The sequence below is a fragment of the Odocoileus virginianus genome, chromosome 17 (assembly GCF_023699985.2).
Source record: "Odocoileus virginianus isolate 20LAN1187 ecotype Illinois chromosome 17, Ovbor_1.2, whole genome shotgun sequence".
Classification (NCBI taxonomy): domain Eukaryota; kingdom Metazoa; phylum Chordata; class Mammalia; order Artiodactyla; family Cervidae; genus Odocoileus; species Odocoileus virginianus.
The window spans coordinates 47,070,577-47,086,789 of record NC_069690.1 but is presented as its reverse complement, the minus strand read 5'-3'; the positions used below and the strand labels follow the sequence as shown (position 1 = coordinate 47,086,789).

The window sequence follows — 16,213 nt, the reverse complement described above, 5'->3', positions numbered from 1 at the left end:
CTGTGCTGGCGACTTGGTGGGGGACGGGGTTATTACCATGACACCTCAAGGAGGGGGCGATTTTATTGCCCACATCTTCCATATGAGGGAATGGTGACCTGCTGTAGGAGACTGGCCATATCTGATTTTTAAGCTTGTTTATAAAAATCTGCATTTAGCACGTACTTGCTGAGTATGTACTCTGAGCATGTTCATGTGTATTGAGCATAAACAACAATTCCCCAGTGTCACATAATACCCAGTCCATAGTCCCCGACTGTCAACAATAATGTATTCCTCACGGGTTATACACTCAGAAAGGCCAAGTGCATCAGCTGCATCAGCTTGATGTGTCCCTAGTACTGCCTCCTACATTTTCCCTCCATTTATGATTGAAGACTCCCTGGATACCTGATGTTGGAGTTTCCCAAATTCTGGTTTTGGCTGGTGGCATCATTGTAGTGTTAACAGGCGCCTCTGTTCCCTGCATTTTTGTAAACTGAGATGAGATATGATGCGTGATGGAATTCATTGGAGCAGACTTTGGGTGTAGACGGATCACTCTGGCTGCTGTGTTGAAAACAGGCCATAAGACTCAGGGTAGAAGTGGGGAGATGTTAGAAGGGCTACCTCTGGTGAATCGTGGAAGGAAGAAGCTGGGTGAGGGGGTAACATGCCCATGCTTAACGTGGGCAGTGGAATTCGAGATGCCATTGGATGTCTTAAGTAGAGGTGCCAAGTGGGAAGGTGAGTCTAGTGTGGATCTGGAGGGGTCACTGGGGTAGGAGATAAAGGTTGGGAGTAATTTTAATGTTGATGAGGAAGGGAGGAGGGTGGGACCTGATACACGGTCCCTGTGTTCAGGGGAAGGAGGAGGAAGCAGGACGGGCCTGCAAGTAGTGGAGAGCAAGGTAAGAGGAAGAGAAGGCAGGGGAGGACCCGGGACTGAAGGCTGCCACGGTGTCCAGGAGGAGGCCCAGACTGCCAGTTTGGCCAGGTGCAGCCCTCAGACTTCTCTCTCACTTAGAGGCAACCACTTTCAACTTTCCTGCTGATTCTTTTGTGTTTCTATTTTTAAATAGCATACATGAATGGTTACTTCTTACCCTTTCCTTCTTACCCCCAGCCCAATTTATTTGCATGTGTACTTTAGTCATGTCCTACTCTGCAACCCATGGACTGTAGCCCCGTCCTCTGTCCATGGCATCCTCCAGGCAGGAATACTGGAGTGGGTTGCCATTTCCTTCTCCAGGGGATCTTCCCACCCAGGGATCTTCCCAACTCCAGGGATCAAGCCCACTTCTCTTACTTTTCTTGCATTAGCAGGAGGATTGTTTACCACTGGCACTACACACACGTGTTTTTACCATCTACTGTCCTCCCTAGTTTTTTTTTCTCTCATAACTTTGGTTACATCAGTGTTGAGTATTTAAATTATGATGTCTGTATGTTCAGAGCTGAGCCATGTGGTAAATTGTGATTTTTTTTCTTTTCTGCTCAACTTTCTGTTCTTTAAGTTATTATTGCCTCCTTTTTTCATTTTCTTAGTTTTCTATGTTCTAACACTAAAGACCTGAACTCTCCACCAGGTTATCTAAATCTTTTCTCAGTGTGTTCAGTCACTTTGATCCCCCTGAGGGTGTCTCTCCTGTAAACTTGCCCTGCTTAAGGCTGCCTCCCCCAGTGACCCACTCTGCCTGGCACACTAGTGCCATCCTGGGGATGCCCGTCACTCTCCTAGGTGTGATCCTTGTTTATTATAGTCCCTCTGAGTGCTCCACACACACAAACACACATAAACAGACACACACTCTGGGTAGTTTCCATGCTTTGGGGGGAAGGGCATGAGATGAAGGGCTGGGGTGGAGGTGGGAAGGGAAGCAGAGATGGCGAAGGGGCAGAGAGCCTGGAACGTTCATCTTCCTGAATGCAGGGTGATGCTGTGTGGGTGCTGGGCCCTGCTTTGGAACGTGGGTTCCCCCACCTGTAGCCCCTCCACCCCACCTGCAGGACAGCCTGGTCAGTCTATGTTTATTGGCTGGATGAGTCCAGCCCCTGCCCGGCCTCCACCTCCACCCTTGACTTCACCAGCCTGTTCCAGTTCCCTTGGGGACAGGGACAAGGTGGAGGAGGACAAGGGCAGAGGGAGTCAGGATGGGGAGGGCTGTCAGGAGGCCCCTGGGTGAGTGGCACACCCCCAGGGCAGTCACCAACCCTGAGCTCAGCTGGCGTGAAGGAGAACTTGTGCCCTCCCTTTGCTAGCTTGTGCCCACAAGGCTTCTGAGCATGGAGGACGGGAAGGGGTGCCCCTGTGGACAGGGGCTCAGAGGCGTGCTCGGGCCTGGGGAGCCTGGGACAAGAAGTGGTTGAAGCCTCAAGGTCAGAGGTCTCAGGTCCTCAGAGGTGCAGCCCCCACCAATCACAGTAACATCTCATCCCACCTGGGCCACAGGAGAGCCCAGTCTACTGCAGCTCACTTTCTGCCCTTCCCTCCCTGCAATATCTGGTGGCACGAGGTCAGGGTCCCCCTCAGGAGGGCCCCAGTGCCTGGGAGGTGAGTAATTCTATTTACCTTTCCTGAGAGGCCTCCTGTCCTTTCATTTGCCCCAATTAACCCAGCTTTTCCTGAGCAGCTCCAGCCCACGTGGCTGGGCGGGGACTGTGAACACCCCCTCCCCCAGGTTCCAGCAGTCACTTCCCACCAGCTCCTAGAAGCAGGGCCACCTGACTGGCCCATTTGGCTTCTGCTCTTGGCTCCCACTGCCTCTTCCTGTTTTGACAGCACCCCTGCTCCTCCCTTCTCCACACCTCCCTGCACCAGGCATCATGGCACCAGCCACAGGGGCTGCTCGTGAGGCATGACCATAGTCCTGATGCTCCTACACTTGCCTCTACCCTCTCCATCAGATGTGCTGTGCCCCAGGAGTCCACAGCTTGGACTCGGCGTGCCCACTTGGCTCTGCATGAACATCAGCCCTCACTGACTACCAAGCAGGGTGCCCACCCACCACACAACAGACAACACCCTCGTGCACAGCTGTCGTGCTGGAGTAGCAAGGACTTCAGGGACTTACTGTGAACTGACTCTGCTGGGTTGTGCCATGGTCTTAGGAAAACTCTGCTGTGCCTGCAGTTGGATGGTCTCAATTTGGGGCATTCATCTCCCCCCACTTCAGTTGGCAAGGTGGACTGTGATGCTTGGGTGGAGGCAGAGACCAGTAGAGGACATCCGGTTCTGGCCTGTCCAGTGATGCCCTCACTGGGCCTGAGTCCAGCCCTGGCTATGGCTCCAGCAGGGAACCGGATGGATTCATGTGGGGTTGGTAGGACTATGATGTCAGTGGCTCCCCCCTAGGCCATCAATGCCATTCATTTCCCTCTGCAGGTGAATGGTGACCCTCCAAGGGTGGGGGGCCAAGACCGAATGGGCACTGTCCACTCTGGCTGGGGGTGGGGGTAAGCCCACCTAAACTGGGCTGGGGGCAGCACATGCTGGTGGGGCACTGCCAGCCACCACTTACTCATCCTCAAGGGTTCCAGCTCCAATTTACCGGTATGACAGGGTAGCAAGGAGAAATCTGGAGAGTGTGAGCCCACACGGGCTGTCCATGGCCACTCCCTTCTCATGGGGAAGCCCTGGGCTCAGCCGGCCCTTCTCCTCCAGCCCAGCTCTCCACCCAGGGTGTACACAGAGCTCTTTATTGTTGGAGGACACGTTTCCTTGAAAGTGGACACGCTGACCCAGGATGACAAAGGGGCACACGTTCACAGAACAGCTTTCCCACCACACTCCATCCCCCACCCATGGGCACAGAGCAGGTGCCCTCAGACCACCACACTGGGGAATGTGTGGACAGTGGGGTGCTGTCTTGCTTCCACACTCTAGCCTTTGTTGGACATCAGTTCCAGATTTCTGGTGATGGCCTCTCTGGGCCTCTGAGTCCAGCCCGAGCTGGAGTTCTGGGGGCTTCACTGGGGGTTTTCGGCCAATCCAGGAAGGCCACCAGCCAAGCGGGTCTCAGCAGAGGGGTCCTGGCTGGCCCCATTGCTGCCACTGCCCCTTGAATGCAGCAGCTTCTCACTGAGGGGGCCCCTGAGGGGCCTGGTCGTGTGGCTGCCGGCGTGGCGCTCCTCCTGCAGTGCTTTACCCTCACGCCAGCGATGCCAGCGCCGCAGCAGCTCTGACTGCACCTGGGGTGGGCAGGTGGGTCAGGCCATACCCAGGGCCTAGCCCCTGCCACCCTCCCAGAATCCCCAAGCTGCCAGCTTTGAAGGGCAGTGTGGTTCCCTGGGTATGGAGCCAGGCAGGCTCTGTCACCACAGAAAACTGGGGACATCTGGGAAGCCCTCATTCTCTAGGTGCAGGGTTGAGGATGACCCAACTTGGCAGGCCTGACACCCAGCATCCCGGCAACTGAGCCCAGTAAGTGCAGGTGGACACAAGGGGCTTGCACCCCTGAGGGGTAGGGTGAGGGTGTCTACACTCCCCCTGACACACACCCCCTCACCTACCTCCTTGTTGAGGAAACAGTAGAGAACAGCCACCAGCAGACCCTGGAGAGAGTAGGGGGGGTGGGTGGTCAGGGCTGCTCAGGGCCTGGGTTTTGGGCTGTTATGGGGTGGGAAGGCACCTGGAAGGAGCTGAGGAAGAGGTCGAAGAAGAGCTTGGCGGAGCGCAGGGTGCCCTGGGCGTGCTCATCGGTCACAAAGGCGAATACCACCTCGTGGACTCCCAGCAGGGGGATGAGGGTCAGTGTGGACTTGGCCAGCCTGCGGGGGCAGAGCCTGAGCCACCTGGCCCAGGCCCTCACCAGGGCTCTGGTGCCCCACACCCACCTATACCCCCTCTGGCCCCCGGGGGTGTCCGGGTCTGTAAGCCTTCTACCCCCCCACAACCCCACACCCACCGGAATTTGTAGTCAGTATAACGCATCTGGTGGGCTCGCAGCTTGGCCACCAGGAGGTGAAGGATACGGATGAAGATGAAGAAGTTGATCTGTGTATGTGGGGAACACAGCTCAGGGCAGCCCCTGGCCGCCCCCATCCCTCCTGGAGGTGGGCCGGGCAGCCAGCCAGGCCCTGGCTTCCGGGGCCCTAGGGCTGTGGGCACCCACTTAAGGATGAGAAGCCTGGCCCGAGGCACAGGGCACTGGCCAGTGTCCTGGCAGAGTGCCAGGCCTCCCTCCCTGTCCACCCAGGCAGGATGCCGTCTGTCTCCTTGGGCTGCTGCAGGCCGATGAAGGAAGGGAGGGGTGGGGGGCAACCCCAGCAGCCTCTCAGCCCTCCCTATGGTGCCAGAAGGTGCCCTGTTTCCTCACCAGGATGGCCAGGAAGACAGGGAAGCGCAGAATCCACCAGAAGGCCATGTTGTCATTGCTAGTCCAGCACCTACAGGGCAGGGACTGCTTGTGTCCTGGCAGCCTCCCAGCATGCCCCGCCCCGCACCACCACCCGCACCCCACAGATTCTATGGGATCTAATTAGTGCCTCAGGAAAAGAAGGGAGATAATTACCAATGACCTCCACCCTGGGGCACCAGGTTTGCTTACCACCCCCCACTGATGCTGGCTAGAGACCCCGAGCCGCTTTCACATTCTGAAGCCACATGGCCATTCCGCACGGGGCTGGGCTCACCTCCCAGCCAGGAGAGGTGAGCCCCTCTCCAGCCCGCCCTCCAGTCAGCCAGTACTTACTGGATGTTCTCAAACAGACATTTGACCACGGCCCAGGGGATGACGAACAGCATGGGGGCACCTGTGGAGGGGAGAGAACAGTTCTGGTCCCGGGGCCCTGGACTGCCTGCCCTCACCCCTGACCTCCGCACACCAGTCCACTCACCCCAGCCGATGCCCAGGTAGAGGGGGAAGCAGCTCCTCTCAGGGACGGCGGCGAGGCTCAGCAGGCTGTGCAGGTACACGCCCTCCACCAACAGCCAGCAGTAGTTGGCCACGATACCGTACTGCATGAACACCGCGGCCACCCGGCAGCCAGCCACTGCCTGGCCACGGGGGCAGTGTGAGCACAGGTCTCCCAGCTGCCTGCCACCCCGGGGCCCGGAGGCCAAGAAACCGGGTCAGGCACTCACCTCATCACTCAGCCAGACGCTCACGCTGATGTCGTCCCCGATCCTCTGGCTGTAGCGCGTCTTAAGCAGCGTGTCGATGACCAGCACGGAGCTGGCCTTGAGCATGAAGGACACGAACAGGTTCATGTGGATGTAGTTGCGGGTGCAGTGCAGCTTACTGTGGGCATGGCGAGTTAGTCCCTGCCCCCCTGCCCACCGTGGCCCCACCACCCCCACCCCCGTGTGCAGGTCAGTGGGTGTACCTGAGGCCCAACAGGGTGGCGAGGGCCAGGAACAGGGCCCCCAGGGACAGGGAGTAGCCCACCGTGTACATCACCTGGAAGCTGCTGTACATCTTGGCCACCTCCTTCTGCAAACGGCAGTGGCCAGTCGGGGCTGGAGGGGGCCGCCTCGCCCGACCCCACCCTAGCCCCAACCCCACCCTGTAGCACCCACCGCGGGCTGACCTGGACTTCAAGCTCCTCATCGTCCATCTGGCACTGGGAGGCATTTCGCCACGGCTGCCCCCGAGGCCCACGCACCCACTGCCCATCGGGCCCACACCTCTTGAAGACGAGGCGGTGCTGCACTGGGAGGGGCAGGCTCTGGTCAGCGCCCCACCCCCACGCTCGACCCCCTCGGCCAACCCCCCACATCCCTCCTGAGGTTACCTTTGTGGTACCAGGGCAGGTACCAGGGGCAGGAGATGTTGGCCGTGGTGTTGGGAGGGGTGTCCGGCCAGCAGGAATATTTGTCAAAGGTTCTGTTACAGACCAGCTCTGCAGAGGCGGGGCCAGGGTTGCTCCTCAGCAGGGCCCGGCCCCCATGACCCCTGCTGCATGCTCTCTGCTCCCTGCAGTGCATGCTGACCATCCTGCCTGCTCCGGACGCCTCTGTCCAGCCCAGTTCTGAGCTCCAGCTCTGCCTGGCCACCTCCCCTCAGATACCCCAGCTCTCACTCCGGGGGTCTCCCCTCTTCCTAGTGCCCCTCTGGCAGCACTTCTGTCCCTGGAGGCTGAACTCCAATTCTGTTGCCATCCTTCTGGTCCCAACACCAGCCCCGTTCCTTGCCCAGACAATGGCTTGGCTTCCCAGGCAGCTCCTCCTGCCCTAGTCTCTTTCTCTCTCTCTGCACCTGAGTGATCTTCAGAACTTGTCCAGAACACTGGGGCCCAGTCTGCCTGAGCACTCCAAATAATGGCCCGTCCGTCACCAGGCCTGATGCCCTCTGCTTGCCCCTCCCGGTTCACTACCCCCCCACACATTGCCTTGAGCTTCATGGGAGCGAAGACTGTGTCCAGGCCTCAGGTGTGGAGGCCTGGTGCCTGGCAGCAGAGGAAGGTGGTAAAGCACCCCAGTTCTGGGGCAGTTCTACCATTTCTTAGACACCCTGATCTGCAGCCCTGGGCTAGTCACTAGCTCCTCTGTGGCTCAGTTTCCTCACTTGTAAATGGGTGGGTGGGGGTTGGGGGCACAGGGCTTTCCCATGATGGGAGCACTGGACTCGGGCCGAAGGCGGGGCTCACCAGTCGGCGGGGGCAGCAGGCTCAGGTTGTGGAGACACTGGTCACCATAGAGCTTCCACTTCTCAAATAGGAAATCCATCACCTGAGCAGAGGGTGTCTGTGGCTGGCGAGGGAACAGACGGATAGACAGAGGGGACAGAGGCATCAGCACGAGGAGCAGGCAGCCTGGTGGGAGTCAGGGGCTGGGTGGGGGGCTGGCAGCACTCACCTGGCAGGCCAGCAGCAGCAGCAGGAAGAGGTGGGGGTAGCGTGGCTGGATGGGGGGCATGCCTCTGGGAAGCTGCCCCCCACATCTGGCTGGGGTTGCACAGCTGGGGCAAAGAGGTCCTCGTGGGTGCACGCTCCTCTGGGGTTGCGAGTATCAGAGCAGCAGGGTCTGTGCAGTGGGGGGCAGGCTCTGGTGTGAAGAGGCGCAGCTGGTTTCTTTCATGATCAGCAGGGTGTCCTGCTCCCCTAAAACCACCCCTCCCTCGGAGTCTCTGAATCCTACTGATGGAGTGGGAGCTGGGAGGGAAGTGATGCAAGAAATGGTCACTCTGCCACTTGGGGGTTGGGGTCTGGCCCCGTGCCTGGGGGTTTGGCGCCATCACCCAAGGGGAGCTGCTTTCTCACGGCCTGTGGCTGTCTGTCTGGAGCCTGGGCCGGCCCCAGAGCCCCTCCCCTCCATGATAGCTAAGTGATCGCTGTCCTGCCTGGTACCAAAGATGTCAGGGGGGGAAGCAGCCTCCCTAACTGCCCACCTCCTCCTTCGGCCCTCACTATCCTTCCCACTATTCTTAGCCCCTGGGAAAGTCAGCTTGGCAGGCCGGGGTAGGATGCTGGGACCATCCATCATCACTTAGTCCCCAGGGATGCAGTTATTGAGGTGGCCCTGGGCCAGCTTCCAGCCTTGCCAGGAGCCAGGAGTGCCAGGCATATACTTAAGGTGGTCCCTGGCACAGGCATGCTCCCATGCCCAGGACTGGGGTGTCTAGGGTCTTCCTTGGGCCCCGCCTAAGACTCAAGCTGGGCTTCCTGGGTTCCCTGGGCCACAGCATGCAGGCAGCTGCAGTGTGTTCCTTTGAGACGAGCACTGCTGGGCTGCCGGGGGCTCAGACACAGGACCGCTGCCTTCGTGGTTCCTGCAGTGGCGGGGCCCGAGTTGCCTGGTCCTGGCCAGAGCCGTGCTTGAGGCATCAGCAGCCCCATCAGGCATCGTGTCGCTGCTTCCAGAGTCCGTCTTCTGCTCTACTGAATTCCACGAGGGCACAGGGAGGGGCTGCCTCACACGAGCACCTCTAGGGCTGTGGACGGGCCACTCCCACCAGGTACCCTGCCATAGAGTGAGCACGTGGTGGACTGATGGATGGACAGATGGACAAAACTGGTTGGCTGGAAGGCAGAGCCTGGGAGAAGCCAGGGAGGAGGTGGGGAGGAGGGGCGCAACCTACCACTGAAGGTGGAGGGTTCCCAGACAACCCTGGATCTCAGTCTCCTCCCATCGGAGTCCAGATGGGCCCTCAGGGGGCCAGCTCACGAGGACTTTCCTGTGATTCACTCCTCACCCTTCATGGGACGCCATGGGATGAGTCCACAGGGCCTGCCGGCCTGCCGTGGGGCTCCTCACCCTTGCCCTTGGGCCAGGGTGTGGGTCAGGCCTGGTGAGGCAGGGCCCTGGAGTCACTGGTCTGCGGGCCCTGGTCTAGGTGAGGGGCCAAGGTTTAGGGCTGCTCTGGAGGAGCTGGACCGGAGAGCTCTCGGAGGGAGTAGCCCCCCAGGCGGGTGGAGGACGAGGGGCAGTTCAGGTGTTTCTAGCCCAAGGGGCCTTATCTCCTGATTCTTATCAAACAGCCTGCTGCCCTGCCCTTGCCCACCCAGGCCACAGAGCCTGCTGTATGAGGAGCACCGTGCCCTGCAGCTGGAGAAAGGGAGACCGGTGGGCCGGCTCAGGGAGGCAGAGGCAGCCTGGATAACTAGAGGCTGGAGGGATGGGGGAGGCAGAGTGACAAAGGATGGCTGGGGCGGAGCGGAAGGTGCACAGCAATCAGGGGACCTGAGGAGAAAAGATACTGCCGGATAAGCTGTCCCTGCCCAGAGGCCCTGCAGCCAGTGGTGAGGGGAGGGCGAAGTGGCAGGGCTCCTCCAGTGAGGAGCTCCAAAGCAAAATGTCGGCCCCCTCAGAGCCCAGCTAGGGGTGGGGGGGAGGGCGTGGCCTAGCTGTGCCTTGACTTTCCCACCTGAAAAGTGCAAGTTGACCTTGCTAACTTCCTAGGGCTGTTAGGAGAACTCAAGCGGGGCAGGGCAACAGCTGGGCCAGTCTGCCTTCCAGGTAGGAGTCAGTCAGTCTGGGAACCGCAGAGAGGAGCAGAGCCTCAGGGTAGAGGGGGAGGAACGATGGGCTGCCCTCGGGCCCCAGCCAGGGCAGGGGAGGGGGCAATCCTCCATACCCTTTACTCTGGTCTGGCACATGGGGCTGGGAATCCTTGAAGATTCACGCCACACAGTTCAGTACCTACAGATCCCAGGCTGGGTAACCGGTTCAAGGCACCCAGGGCCCCAGGGCCCTAGGGATCAGAGCATCAGCACCCCGCCACCAATTTAAGACGAGGATGACTGCTCTCACTAAGACTCTGATAGAAACACAAGAAGCGGCAGAAATGGATGAGGCCCCCCCATGCCTTTCAGGGGAGTACAGGCAAGATTTCTAGACACTTCTCTGCATGAGGGCTGAGTACGGGATGATTTTCAGCTGTGTGCAAGGCGGAGGTCCTGCGGTCCCTGCCCTGAGCACTCAGGTGTGAGGCTGACCCCACAGGAGAGGGGGACATTGCGGGGCCCAGTTCTGGTCCTGGGACCAAGGACAAATATTAATAATTTAACTCCTCAGAGCCTCAGTTTCCTACTTGCAAAATCCTTGGCTCCTCATCACCAAAGAGTAAATGAGCTTTGCCACTTAAAGAGAACAGAGTACCACGTCCAGGCCCCCTCCCTACCATGGGGGACACTGCAACCCCAGAGCAGCCTGCCAGCCCCAGGGATAAATATTTGTTGAATGAATGAGGACTGAGACCTGGATGCGGAGGTGCCCCTCCACGCCTCCCATTGGCTGTGGCATCAGGCAGGGCTGCTGTTTTCCACCTTATTACTCTCCTGGAACGGCCGGGAGCCGGTGGGGGATGGGGGACTAACAGCAAGGGACCAAGCCTTCTCCCTTCACCGACCTGGAGGCTCGTCTCCCTCTCTGGCCCTGGACTGCACCCGCCCAGCACAGGTAGCTCAGGATTAGACACTGATGGGGTGGGACGGAGGGCCAGCTTTCTCCCAGCCCCAGCTCACCCCCTCCTCTGTTTTCCAGCCTCCCCCACTCCACGGGCGGGGCCCTGGGGGCATGTGTTCTGTCCCCTGCCTGGCAGAACGCACCACTCCTAGGGGCTCAAAGCTCAGCCATTTCCCCAGTTTCCCTTGGGGATGTCCCAGACTCCCAGACTGGGAACTGGGGAAAAGACCCCCCCAGGATGGTTGGATCTTCACGAGGTGGGTGCTGGTCACCCCAGCTTCGGAATGGGGCCTGCCAGCTTCTGATGAGAATGGGCTTGGTGGGTGTTTGTGAAACCAGAGCAAGTGACAGAAGGTCATGGCCCCAGGGCGAGATCAGATCACCAGGCCACAGGTTGTTGACAAAGCCTGATTCCTGCCTCCTCTCCCACTCGGTGGGGGCAGGGCGGGCCTGGAAGAGGGCCAGGGTGCTTGCTATTGCCCCACCAAACCTCATCCCCCAGCACAGAAGGGTGGACAACATCCCGAGGGGCCCTCGGAGAATGCAGGTGCCCGGACATCAGGAGTCAGTAGGTTCCTGGAAGGGGCAGAAACCCTGCGACCTCACCTATGAGTGGGGCTGCCCGGTGAGCAAAGAGCAGACTGGACAATGCCCTGCCCTCTCTGCGGATCAGTGACAAGTGTAGGCTCCCCAGATGAACCTATCAGGCTGGGTGCTATCGCCCCTCGGCCCCTCCGGGGAAACCCGGGTAACCAAGACACTGCTGGGCAGCTTTGGGGAGCAGCCGCGGCTGGAGCAGGGCTGCCCAGCGCCGGTCCCCACGCTTCTGGGGGTGTCTCCGCGGTTCTGTGTATGCGCGGGGAGGGGAGAAGAGGGGGTGCTGGAGGGAGGAATCGGGAGTGGAGGGGGGCAGCAGAACAGAGCGCCCGGCGGCCACAGACACCCCACTTTTTTCCCCCTGGGACGCGCTCCCCCAGGAGGAGAGGACGGAGCAAGCGAGGAAGCGCCGAGACCCGCCGAACTGCCCTCCGGGTAGTTCGGAACCAGGTTGACTCTTCCGAGCTGCAAAGGCGCATCCTGGGGTTGGGAAGGGGGTGTCCGACGGATGAGGAGGGCGATACCCGGGGCCCGAGACCGCCCACCGACGAGAGGGGTGCGCGCCAGCCAGTCCCGCGCTCCAGCCTTCGGCCGCTGGCCGGGAACGTGCCCTCGGGCCGGTACCAGGTGCTCACCGCGCGCCGCTCCGGTCTCTCCCTGCTCTCCGCCGTCCTCCGCGCGATCGCGTCGGGGGCCCGCACCGCTCGCCCCAGCAGCGCTGCCTGATCAGGGTCGGCGCCGGCTCCGCGCCCGCGCCCCGCGCCAGCCACACGCGAACTTTCCGGCGGCGGCGACGCTGGGCGGCGGCGGAGGGGGAGGGAGGGGGCGGGGGCAGGAGCGGCCCGCAGGTGGAGCGGCGGCCGAGGGTCCCCGCCTGCCGCTCCGAGCCCCTGCCCGCGCCTCCGCCCTCCCGCCGCGGCCGCGGGGAGCGACTCGCCGCCCCGGAGCTCCTGCCCGACAGACCCCTCCCTGCGCGCCGGTGCTGGCACCTGCCTCGCGGACTCCTGTCCTGCGGAACTCTCCCCGAGGACGCCGCCCCGCAGACCTTCTCACTCAGAGCTCACTGGGCAGACCCCCGCTCGGGGAACCCCGGCCGACCGATTGCAGCTCCCAGCCGGGAAAGGAGCGGTGGACGGACAGGTGGGATGCGTGGTAGGCGCGCGACCAGAGACGGGGGCTGTGGCCCCCTGCCCTTTCCTCTCACTTTCTCCGCGTTCTGGGCCCTCGCCGCTTTTTCCCGGGTGCTGATTGCGGGAAGGACTGACGCTCCACTTACCCTGCAGCGTGGCTCCTAGGTGGCCTTACCAGCGCCCAAAGCAAGCTGGATTGGAGTGGGGGCCAAGGCCCTCCACGGGCCGAACCCACGCCAGGCAGGGAAGGGTGGCCCCTGGGATGCCTCTTTAAGCCTGGGTGTCCCAAGTCTTCTCCCTTAAGCCCCCCCCAGAGCCGTTCATCCAACAGCCCCCCACCCCACCCTCTACACCAAGCCGGCTGCCCGGAGTGCCTGGCCACTGCTTCTCCTGCTTCGAGAGGAGAACGCTATGCTCCTTCCCACACCTCCTCCTTCCCACGTCTCCTCCTTCCTAATGCCAGATCCCAGATTCACCCTCCTGACTATGTCCTCTCCACCCCACCCCCACCCCCCGCCCTCGGGTCTAAAGCCAGCCAGCATCTCAGCTGCTGCTTTAGGACCCTTTTCACTTTCTCACCTGCACCCCTACACACACCCCAGTGGTCAGTCCCCAGTGACCTCAGGGTCACCAAACCACATGGACACTTTGGAGCCTCATCTTTCCTGGCATTTCAGGATCTGAGGACCCTGATGGTCATGCCCTCCTATGGAACGTTCTCCCATGGCTATGGTTTCCAGGCTGGCATTCCCATCTCCTCTCTGCACTCTCCTCCGCTTTCCCTTGGACAGTTTCCCATGTACCACCGGGTATGCCCAGGACCACACCAGAACCCCTCTCCACTGGCCTGCTGCCATTTCCTGGATGCACTTCCTCGGCCTACCCACCAGCTGGACACCCTGCAGGGATCCTGAGATTTCCAGTCATCACCAAATCCTAATTATCCCTCTCATGTTTCCCTGGAATCCACTGTCAACCACTGTCCTGGGTGCCTTCCCTGACCCACTGGGTCAGCTCTTTTTTAGATCTTTGGGGCCCTTCTCTAAATTCTACTTCTGTTCGGGGGCGGGAGGACTTTGGCACACGTGGTTCTCCTCCACCCATGGCTCCCCCACCCTCCAGCCCCCAGAGCAGAGCTGCAGCTGGTCCCAGCACCCTGTGACATGCGCACAGGTAGTCGGTGCTTGGTAACCTGACCTCTATACACCTGCCCTGCCACTGTCTGAAGGCTCAGGATGGGGGAGTATTACTGAGGGTGCCCTCCAGACCCCCATTCTTACCAGCCCACCTGGAAGCCTGCCCTCAGAGCAGCCTGTTTTGGTTCAGGCAGTGGCCAGAAGGCAAAGGTCAGAGGCAAAGTCTAGCTCTGCTTGTATAGGGCTGACTGCGAGTGCTGGGTGCAGGTGCTGGGGGAGGGGAGCTTTCTGAGATGGGTCCCCAAAGACCGCCATCCTCCACGCTCTTCTCCCCTCCCCTGGTGCCTCTCTTCCAGCTCTCCTCCCACCTCTCTGGCAGTGGGGCACCCATACAGACCACACTGATCTGAGTAGGTGGAATCTTGCTTGTGACCTTGGTGGTCTCCTGCCTCACCGTGAGCTGGGTAACTGGCACCACTCTGGGTGTCTGTGAGGCTCAGGGCAGAAACTAGAGGTTCTCCCTAGAGGTGGGATTAACCTGAGGACCTGGGAAGGTCATCCCTGCTGTGTGATCTTCAGAGAGGCCCTCTGGACCTTATTTTCCTGAAGATGTTTTGGTTGGGTGGAGGCCCAGCAGTCTGGGGGTAGGTTCTGGGTGGCCCCAGTTGGGTTCTAGCAGGAAGAGATGAGAAAGAATAAATGTATAGTGTATGATATGGGGGTGGGGGCATACCTGAAATGTGTGGACACAGTGGGGAGCAGAAGGCAGAGGGAGAGGGAACAGATGGGGGTGAGGGCCCCCCCTCCCCGGGCTGGGCCACCTTTATTTACATAACTGAATTCATAAGACAAAAATAGACCAGAAACTGGGAACAAAGGGGGCTGGGCCTTCCCACGGAGTGTTGGAGGTCTGGAGACTGAGGAAGGGGCCTGTCTACCACTGAGTCCCTGAGGGTCCTGTTGGCGCCTTGGAGATGTGCTGGTTCCCATGTGCCAGGGCAGCGGGGGGCTGGGGGCTGCCCTCTGCAGCCTCAGAAGTGCTGTTCCGTCTGCCTGTGCTGTGGGCTCTGGAGGGCACATCAGCAGAGCTCAGTTTAGGCATTTGGCTGAGTGGTATCTGCTGGTACTGCCAACAAAGCCAGCAGGGAGAATCTGACACCCCAGCCTCAAGTTCTGGGGGGAAGATGATGATAAGTGGCCAAGAAAGAGGTGGCCTTACAAGGTGTTTCGTGGCCAGATGAGGTGGTTTGTGGCCAAATGGGGTGGTTCATGTCCAGACAGGGTGGTTCGTGGTCAGACTGGGTGGTTCTCAGTAGAAACCCAGGACAGAGGGACCCTGGATTTTGGAGCTGCAGAAAATGGGGCAGAGAGAAAAGAGATGGTGCCCCCAGAGAGACAGCTGTTAATGTCATAGGGTGGTTCCTTTCAGATCTCTTTACTGTGCCTTAATACATTGCTTTTGATAGTTTTATGTCTAGGTATTCCATCACAGTTGGTAACACAAGCATTTCCCCATCTTCATAAGAAGTCCTCTCAACACCATGGTACATGGGCACTTAGTATTCCATTGTGTGGGTCTGTCAGACTTTACTCAACCATTCACAGGATATAGGGAACAGTCCAAAGCTGTTTCAGGTATGCCCCACCCCACCCCAGGGAATGAGCCCCAAACTGCATCCTGGTGCCTCACTCAGACGTGCTTGAGAGACCGAGAACCAACAGAAGAGAGGACACTGGAGGAAACAAGAGCTAATGCAGGGACCAGAAGAAAACTTCAGACGATCTTCCTCAGATAGGGAAAGACAAGGCACCCATGCGACTAGGAGAGGGCACTTCAGAAAACAGGAGGAAAACAAAAAAGAGTCCTTGTAAGGTACAAAATAATACAAGAAAACTTAAAAATTTGGTAGAAGGATTGAAAGAAGGAGTTGAAGAAATCTCACAGAAGAAAGAACAAAAATCAGAGAGACAGAAGCTAAGGGATGGTGGAGGATCCATATGAGAGGTCAGAGGGACAGAGTTTCCAAAGACCAGCAGAGGAGGAAGACCATTGTGAAAAGTAATGCAAAGTTCTTCCTAGAGCTTCCCTAGTGGGAAAGTCTGCCAAGTCCCCGGCACAATAAAAACAGCAAACCAGCTAATGGATTAAAAATTCAACCATGTTGCATCCTCACGAAGTTTCAAACTCATCAGAATAAAGAGAAGATATGGAAAGTTTCTAGAGTGTGAACAGAGGTCTCCTGGAGATGGGCGCTGCTCAGCATGGCATCAGACCTGTTGCCGGCAGTTGAGGGAGCCACATTCCCAGTGACAGGATTTCTCACCTTACATCCTCTTACCAGGGCCACCATCTTCCAAGTTATGCCACTGGTTGTGAGGGCAGAATAAGGACATTTCCAGACACCAGAGGACTCTTAACTTCCCATGCAGTTCTTCTTAAGAAGCTCCAAGCTTGAGCCACCCAGCATGGAGTGGGGTGCCATCCAGTCAAGAAGACACTGGATTTTGAAAGCTTAGTATAAAAA

General features: G+C 59.2%; 1 protein-coding gene across 7 annotated transcripts; it reads right to left on the bottom strand.

Annotated features, from left to right (window-relative positions):
• Positions 1–3,662: 3,662 nt before the first annotated feature.
• GCGR (glucagon receptor) lies at positions 3,663–13,903 on the bottom strand. 7 transcript variants are annotated; one of them, XM_020906348.2, is made up of 14 exons: positions 13,833–13,903; positions 7,778–7,966; positions 7,570–7,672; positions 6,715–6,822; positions 6,511–6,632; positions 6,307–6,413; positions 6,065–6,221; positions 5,818–5,977; positions 5,673–5,733; positions 5,298–5,367; positions 4,887–4,975; positions 4,611–4,749; positions 4,492–4,533; positions 3,663–4,170 (listed from the first exon to the last, which is right to left on the bottom strand). In XM_020906348.2, exons 2-14 carry the CDS (start codon positions 7,835–7,837, stop codon positions 3,949–3,951), a joined length of 1,440 nt encoding a protein of 479 aa, XP_020762007.1. In that variant the 5' UTR covers positions 7,838–7,966; positions 13,833–13,903; the 3' UTR covers positions 3,663–3,948. The 7 variants fall into 7 exon arrangements, with proteins under 7 accessions (XP_020762007.1, XP_020761989.1, XP_020761997.1 ...); XM_020906330.2 differs by lacking the exon at positions 13,833–13,903 and adding an exon at positions 12,699–12,806; XM_020906338.2 differs by lacking the exon at positions 13,833–13,903 and adding an exon at positions 12,058–12,147.
• Positions 13,904–16,213: the final 2,310 nt, after the last annotated feature.

Bases quoted from the DNA above. Each gene is read 5' to 3' on its own strand.
- GCGR (XM_020906348.2), bottom strand. From the start codon at position 7,837: ATGCCCCCCATCCAGCCACGCTACCCCCACCTCTTCCTGCTGCTGCTG. The intron at 6,414-6,510 runs GTCAGCCCGCGG...TGCCGTTTGCAG, and splicing joins ATGAGGAGCTTGAAGTCCAG to AAGGAGGTGGCCAAGATGTA. The intron at 5,368-5,672 runs GTAAGTACTGGC...CCTGCCCTGTAG, and splicing joins TGTCTGTTTGAGAACATCCA to GTGCTGGACTAGCAATGACA.